The sequence below is a fragment of the Limulus polyphemus genome, unplaced genomic scaffold, assembly GCF_000517525.1.
Source record: "Limulus polyphemus unplaced genomic scaffold, Limulus_polyphemus-2.1.2 Scaffold288, whole genome shotgun sequence".
Lineage (NCBI taxonomy): Eukaryota > Metazoa > Arthropoda > Merostomata > Xiphosura > Limulidae > Limulus > Limulus polyphemus.
In genome coordinates this window covers 393,527-402,163 of record NW_013665898.1, presented here as the reverse complement: position 1 = coordinate 402,163, position 8,637 = coordinate 393,527, and the positions used below count along the sequence as shown (strand labels likewise).

The 8,637-nt window shown below is 34.3% G+C and overlaps 1 protein-coding gene across 1 annotated transcript in view; it reads right to left on the bottom strand.

Annotated features, from left to right (window-relative positions):
* Positions 1–5,667: 5,667 nt before the first annotated feature.
* Positions 5,668–8,637, bottom strand: part of LOC106457064 — a 30,339-nt gene continuing 27,369 nt past the window's right edge. The window contains exon 6 of the mRNA XM_013916449.2: positions 5,668–6,354. Coding sequence (XP_013771903.1) covers positions 6,109–6,354 — 246 coding nt within the window. The 3' untranslated portion in view covers positions 5,668–6,108. The remainder of the gene's footprint in view (positions 6,355–8,637) is intronic.

Sequence of the window (8,637 nt, the reverse complement as noted above, 5' to 3'; positions counted from 1 at the left end):
GAGGCAAATAATATAACAAAAAAAAAGAAAGAAACTTTGACAATTCTTTTTCACACACGCACTGATCCTAACCAGTCGCGAGATACTTGTGCCATGGTTCACAGTTTAAAGTTCCAAGAAGCGAAATTATTGACCTATTCAATGCCTCCTGAGACGTGTATGTTTCCCAATCTTGCTGTCAATGTCAAGCATATGACTAATTTTCAAAGGTCAGATAAAGCTTAGTCAACCATAACCCTTTTTTATAGCAATATTGATAAAAGAGTTAGCAAAAAGGATCACATATAAAGTATAGTAAACTTTCAGGCGAACAAAGAAGAAAAATAGTCAACTATTCGAAAGCGCTCAAGTTTTGGGTCTTATTTTAGGTTTATTACACCTTTTTTATAGCAAATGTGAGAGAAAAATTACATTATAATTCCAGCTTATGTATTATAGTAACACGGTATCTGTTATTTGGAAAAGTTGTAAAGGTAAATTATAACCACTTGGTCACGCGAAAGTTCAGTGTTTGTATGAACCAGAGATAGGCAGTTTTATAACTGACTTGGTGTATTTTCTAACCCTGAGCTAAAAACAACAACAACTGTTATACAACCAGATGATCATAATATGAGTTACCTATGAGACTTACAATTTCAACTTATACTAGAAATAGTATCTGTAAAGCTCAATGTGTTTTATAGAGTAACGTTGTTTTAAATAGACCAATATGGGACATAAAAAACAAACCCAGGAGAGAGAGAGAGACAATTTGAAGCACTCTGATACCAAACTATCATTATCTGGGAACACGATTTTAACACAATAATAATAATAAACAAACTAATGTTGATTCAAAGCATTTCCTCAATGGTTATGAAATAGTTCCTTGTCTTGATGTTCGTGATGCTTTCCATGGAAGCAGAGCCAAAGCATCACTCTTGTGTGACGTAAAGGACGGAAAATATGTCAACGTAACTCTAACCTTCGACCATTAAATACCCTGTTGGACATCCAGTTATGATAACTACAGGTATTTCTGATTAAATTTTTATTTTGGATTTGTCAGCTGCAATATATTACCCCCAAAGAAACTCTGACATCCAATTCTTTCATTAACAAGTTATGGAAAATTAACTTTTCCTCCACGTAAAACCTGTGTAGAAGAAACATCACTACCCCCATGCCTGGACTCGGATGAAGTTTTATTGGAATTTCAATGACAGAAGAAGTTAAGAACGTTCTTCAGTATGGATACCAGATAATCAATATTTAAAATATTTATATTTAGACCCAATTCGACACCTAATTGTAGGTTGTAAATATCTATCAGTGTTATAAATTTGAAAAAAATCCATAAAATTTAAGTATGTTTTTCTATCAAATAAATTTCCGTATTTACGGTGCGAATCAAAAAATAACATAAAATAAAAAGGAAAAAATTCAATTAAAATTGTAGATTTTATATCTCGTGTATTTCTTAATAGATTGTCTTGAAATTTAGTACATAAAGTAAGGGTCCAGTAGATCACATCCACTGAAAATATTTGATAGTTTGGATTGCCATAGTCTAAACTACAGAAAGTGGAAAACCACTAAACTGTCACTTCTGTTAATAAAACACAGTGTGTCCTGCAGGTTGTTTTGGCCGCACGATACACTACCGTGTGTCTTGATTTTCTAACCTTTTCAAACGATGTATAGATACCTTATTAAAATTTAAGCAGGGAAGTTCCAGATGGTCTGCAAATGCAAATTCCAAACTATTTCTAAACTCACTTTTGTGTTGTTGCAGTATTTCCGAAGACACAAAGTCAGCTGACGTATGTATTATCTATAGAAGAGTATTACACAGTAATGTCTGATTCTTCTAAGATTAATACAGATTTCACCCTTATCAACGACGAAGTTACTGTTCACCACTGGAAGCACAGACATGAATATCTTCTTAGCGACACCAGACGAACCTCTTTTTTTTAGGCTACCTTCAACACTGTTTAAAGTTGTCTGAATATGTCTAGTTTTCATTCGATTATTTTAAGACTTACATAACACAAATTGGGCATAAAGAAATACTTCGAGAACATAAAGATGACAAACGACTTGTAAGGCTATTTAAAATGTTTGATGTTTACAGACTGTGAATCGATACGGAAAAGACAACGTTGGTACGATTCTTATATTAAAAATGTATACATATGTAAGCATTGGTACAATCTCTTTTGTCAAATAACATAAACCAAATCATTCTTTTTCTCTTCAGAACCTTTATAATACATTAGAAAAATTCTGAATACACTTACACCTTCTTAAAGAGACAAGTCAGATGTAGCTGCTTAAGATTAGTAAAGGTTTTCTTGAGTTGTGGAATTCCCGAAAGCATCTGACACAAAAAAAGGTGTACGTCTATTCAGAGTTTGCTTAATATTATATAAAGTTCTGACGAGTAAAAGGAATATCTCGTCACCCATTCTCTATAGATGCACTGGAACAAACCCGTCCCTTAGAAACACATTTGAGAACTATCCAGTAACGTAATTTGGAATTATCTGCCCCAGTGGCATATAGAAGAACCAACAAGTGAAGGAAAATTTCTAAATGGTATTGAGAAATAAATTCAAAATGCTTAGAATTATTGAAATTGAAGAGGTAAGCAGAATCACGCAGAATTAGGAAGATCTGAAGGAAATTAATTCGAAATCAGCATTAAGCAATAAGTTGTATTGGGATATAACAGCCCAGAGAGAAAGGAAGATTGTTTTAATGATGAATGTCGGCAGACTATAGAGGGAAAAAATGCTAAATTGATAAGCGAATGAAATAATGAAAAAAGAAAAGAATATAAAAGTTAAATGTAGGAAAGCCAAAACTGTTAAGGTAAAGAAGAAGAAGAAACAAATATTGAGTGGCAATTTAGATGAAACAGAGAAATATATGAATCGTGGAAAAATCAGCTAACGTTGTAGGGGTTTGAAAATGCTAAGAGGAGGATACCAGGTAAGACTAACCATGACTAAAGGTGTTGATATCAATACAAAAAAAAAGTAAATCATCGACAGATGGAAAAACTATTTTGAATAATTACTGAATAGATCAGAACTACCAAATAGACTTGATTTTGCTAAGAACGAGCACAAATCATGAAAGAGAAGAAAGCATATCATCTTTTGCTGAATGAAAGAGAGTGTAAAGTCCTTAAATAATAATAATAGGGCTCCAGGGATAGGTAATATATCATCTGAACTGATTAAGAATGGTGGTAACATAATGGTAGAACAGATGTATGAATTAATTGCAAAAATATGCGATGACGAAAATATACTGAATGGAAAATTTCTCTATTAATCCCAATACACAAAAAGAAATATACTGGAATGTAAGAATGTAGAGGTATTACATTATTATCATCAGTGTATAGGATACTCAGTGAAAACATTTACAAAATGCTCAAGGAATACAATGGTGAAATTATCGTGGATTATCAAACAGAATTCTAGGCCAAGAAATCAACTATGGAACAAATTTTTGTGATGAGACAGATTTTTTGAGAAAATGTTGGAATACGATAAGGTACATTAGCATCTATTTATCAATCGATTTCAAGCAAGTCAACTCTGTGGAAGATCATGAAAGAGTTTGGAACTCCAGATAAAATAATAAAAATGTTTAAAGCTTGTTATAAGGGGAACGAGTGTTTACTTCAGGTGAGAAACAATCAAACCGATTCTTTCAAGGTGGGGAATGGCTTAAGGCAGGTATGCCTCCTGTAACAATACAAATTTTGCAAAAGCATCAGAGAGAAAGCCTGAGAGGGGATAACAAAATCGAATTATAAATCTAGTTGGCTATGCAGGTGATGAAACATTATGGCTGATAGTGAAGAAGGGATTACAGAATTAGTATTCTCTTTGAACAAGAAGATGGGATTAACCATAAGTGAGGAAAAAAATTAAAATATGCAACAACGTTATAAAAATACTTGTCCCATATGGATATGAAGCATGTTTACTGAAAACATATTTAGAAAGAAAGTCCATATTTTGAGAATACGGTTCCATAACTAAGTTTAGGATCAATGTATGATACAGATGAGAAAAGATGGAGAAGACGACATTATCAAGAGTTGGTAGATGTCGGTGGTTTAACTCTTATTACAAATATCGTAAAAGCAAAAAGAAGTAAATGGGCTTGGCATGCTGCCAGAATGGAAGACAATAGACTGTCCAATATTACTATGTTTGGAAGACAACTAGATAGGTGACCATTAGGAATAACGAGAAAAAAGATGGCGTGATAATGTTGCAGAAGACGCCTTTCATGTTGGTATAGAAAATGAAGAATGGTCAGAGGTTGCACAGACAGGGAGAGATGGAGAGACTTCGTGAGAGCTGCCAGGGGTCGATAGACCCAAGTGTTACAGTAGCAGTAGTGGTATACTTTTAAATTATCCACTCCAAGTGGCACGTTTCGAAACTGTCTGCCCTCTGGTCCCACTTTGTAGATCTATGGCGTCACATGACCTCTCGGACTCAAAGGATTCCTTCCTCAAACCTTCTGATCTCCAATCACTGACGACCCCCTATCCGTTACCTACACATTGAGAGTTAAGTACCCTAACCACTAGGCCATGCCAGACCCCGTCACTTAGTGACTTAATGAGTTACTTAGAAGCGAACTAGTTATTCAATCAAGACAATTAGTCAGTTAGTGAATCTGTTGCCGCGTTGTCGATCAATTACCAAGTTAGTGAGTCAGCCAGTGAGTTAATTAGCTAGTCAATTTAGTGTTCTACTTTTTTGTTCTGTTTGTGCTGTAAGTACGAGTAGATAATTAATAAGTAAGTCACTGTTAACTTTTATTTGTAAGTTAGGCCTTTCAACGAACGTATCCTGTAAGGCATGTATATTACAATGAAAATAAATAACTGGTTACAAAAAAATAACTGAATTTTTGCATTATTTTTACTGGATGATAAAAAGGAACCCGTCTAACGAAAGAAACCGTTACTACAATAAAGAGTTATGAGCCTTCACAAACTTCAAATTCTTGTTTATTATTTTGTTAAGATATGAGTAGGTATACTCAGTCGTTGCAGAAGCTTTTAGGTCAGCGCCTTCTCTATTGAGTTGAGAGAATTGCTGAAGATTGATTTGGGTACCAAACACTTCTGCAAAGCTTCCCGCTTCCATGGGTTTCACTGAAGGATTCCTTTTTCAAAATGTGATAAATCCTTCAACTATGAGTCTAACAAGAACAGCATTGCACTCGCCAATGGTCGGGAATTTACCATAAACCAAATATTTCGGCGTTAATTATGGTCCCTTGCTGAATCAGCACTAAAGTTACGAACTTACAGTGCTAAAATCCGTGGTTCGAGTCCCCGCGGTAGAAAGAGCGAACATAGCCCATTGTGTAGTTTTGCGCTAAAACAACATCAGCGTGTTAATTATGTCGTTATTGGTGCAACAAATCATGTCTGCGACAATAAGCCATTCAATTAACAGACCATTCTTATAAAGGGCAATCAGTGCTCTTTATAATTCTATCATCTAACTACCAGAAATACATATGTGAATATTTATTGTGACACCTGAGCATGGTAATTTCTTTTGATTTTAGGAATCAGTTTTAAACGCAATGGTGAGACATATCATTCAACTTGCACTAGTTGATAAATTCGGGATATATTGTATAATGAAGGAAACTTTATTGGTGATATGAACTTCTGCAATCAATTTACACAGAATTATAAAGAAAACTAAAATAAACCCATAACGTGTTTGTAATGTTGAATCAAATGGATAGAAAACTGACCTTGAAATTACTTCAGAATATTAATGGAAAATGTTTTAATGTGTGATAAAATATTAAGATTAAACTTTGAGGTGAAATATACAAGAATATATACAATCCTTCAGTATTCATCTCTCCATCAAAAACGCATTTCATAATCCTTTTTTCTCGGTCTTAGTCACTGACACTAGCCTTTAGGGAGAGCTTTGACATTCTATTGGAGGGTCTTAACACCTTTGAGTAGGATAGCCAGTCAGTTTCATACAAAATTATTATTGTATTACTACTCCAAGACGTTAGGTGTAAGGTTGTGGGTTAGTTCTTACAAGTTTCTTAGGCGACATTTTGGATGTAGGCTGTTTGCTCCAACATCGGGGTTTCCTCATCTTCATGGCGATTAGTCAGAATGTTTTCGGACAGTACAAAGTTCACATCTCGTTCAAAGCGACTGACAGATTTGTCACACTGTGCGTTATACCACCAGTCACAAACTCCCCTGAGTTCGTTGTAGATAGTACCGTTTGGACACATAAAGCTGTGGCGATGCTCAAGAAATCCACCTGGGCAAATGTGCCATATCTAAAAACATAGTTTACATTATTATGTTATACAAAACTGCAAAACATGATGAAACCTGAAGCATAATGTAAACTGAAGACTAGCAAAGGAAAATCATATCCTTGATATAACCTCTCTTGTAGCTTTTCATCTAATCCCATTGTATTTTGGGATCACTATAACCCTTGATCAAACTCTAACATAACTGTTGACCTAACCTATTATAACGCTTGACATAATCTTGCTATACTTCTCAAACTAACCTTATTCTTTATCTAATTTTAGTATAATTATTCATCTAATTTTAATTTAACCCTTGTTCTAACAAAACTATAACTTTTTGTGTATTACCACTGTAATACGTTACAGATCTTCCGCTGTCCTTACTGTAGCGCTCACACTAACCCCACCACTGCTAATTATCTAACCTACTATAATGCTGAATCTAATTTCACAATAATCCAACTTTAACTACTACTCTAACCCAACTATTAACGTAGATATCAATCTATTTGAACTCTTGACTTTTATCTGCCCGACTACACTCCTATACTCTTAGACTAGCGTTACAATGACCACATCATTACCCTTTATCTAAGCAGGTTATAATTCTGCATTTAACTCTATAATGAAAATTTACTGTAATGCTTGATAAACCCAACTATAACCGTTATCCTACATTTGGTTTGGTCCAATTTCAATATAACTCTTGGTAAAAGTTCATTATAATCATTTTACCTAATCTCACACTAACATTTCTTCTATAAAGTGACTATAATCTTCAACTTAAACCCATTGTAACCTTGATCTAATACGTCTAAAATCCTTGATTTATTCCGCAACAATCTTTGATGTAACATTACAGCAGTTTTAGGTTTAATGGTGATACCACTGTCATCAACTCCTTGAATGGAGTAGTCACGTTTCCGAACTTCATTAAAACCCTTACTCTAACTTTAACCTTACTAAAGTTTATCTAATCCCACTGTACCACTTGATCTAATTCTTGAACAGAACACAGTATAAGTATTGAACCAAAATCCTTATAACCCTGAAATTATATGACCACTCCACACCACATTAACTAGATATAATCTTACTATAACTTCTGAAAACCAAACTGTATCCACCCATTTGACCCTACTCTACTGTAGTCTCTGATAACAATTAATTGCCCTCATACTCCCCCAGTGGTTCAGCGGTAATTCTGCAGACTTACGACAGACTGAGCACAGATAATCCGTAATGTAGCTTTGAACTTAACAACAAACAAACCATATCAAGCATTAATTTTATTTAACACTACTGAAAGTCATTCCCAACTTTATTTATTTCATATAAACGTTTTATAAGTGTTAACCTAACTCCACTGTACCAACTAGACCTAACACTACTCTGAAACTTTGATTTAACCTCATTGTAGTCTTTAGGCCTAACCCTACTCTAACCAACTCAAAAACACTTTATTTAAACTTATTAAAACCTTTGATAACATCCAGCTGTAGCTACATGATCTAATTCCTGATATACCTCCTCTGTACAAACTAGGTTAAACACTGTCTAACCGTTGATCTAGCCCTAATAAAATCTCTGAAAACACCAAACGGTAACCACCCATTTAACTTGACTATAGCCGTGGCATCAGTCAATTGTAATTGATTGATTTAATCTCTCTGTCGATCCTAATGTAACATTTGCTTGGGTTACACTTAATACAAGCTCACTCTTGGGTTACACTTAATACACGCTCACTCTTGGGTTACACTTAATACAAGCTCACTCTTGGGTTACACTTAATACAAGCTCACTCTTGGGTTACACTTAATACAAACTCACTCTTGGCTTACACTTAATACAAGCTCACTGCAACATTTGCTTGGGTTACACTTAATACAAGCTCACTCTTGGGTTACACTTAATACAAGCTCACTCTTGGGTTACACTTAATACAAGCTCACTGCAACATCTTCATATAATCTCTCGGTCGATCCTAATGTAACATTTGCTTGGGTTACACTTAATACAAGCTCACTCTTGGGTTACACTTAATACAAGCTCACTGCAACATCTTCATACAAAGTTCACGACCCTTATCTCACTATAACTTTAGCTTCTGTCTCACTGTGATATTTATTACACATTTAGTTTAACTAACTGTTTTTCTTGTTCCATTGGTTATTATGATTTATCATATTTTGTCTATATATATATATATATATATATATATGTGTTTTTTTATTTTTCCTGTAACTGCTGCCTTCCTTTCTTTCAATGATTATCATGTATTTCCTTATTCTTATGACT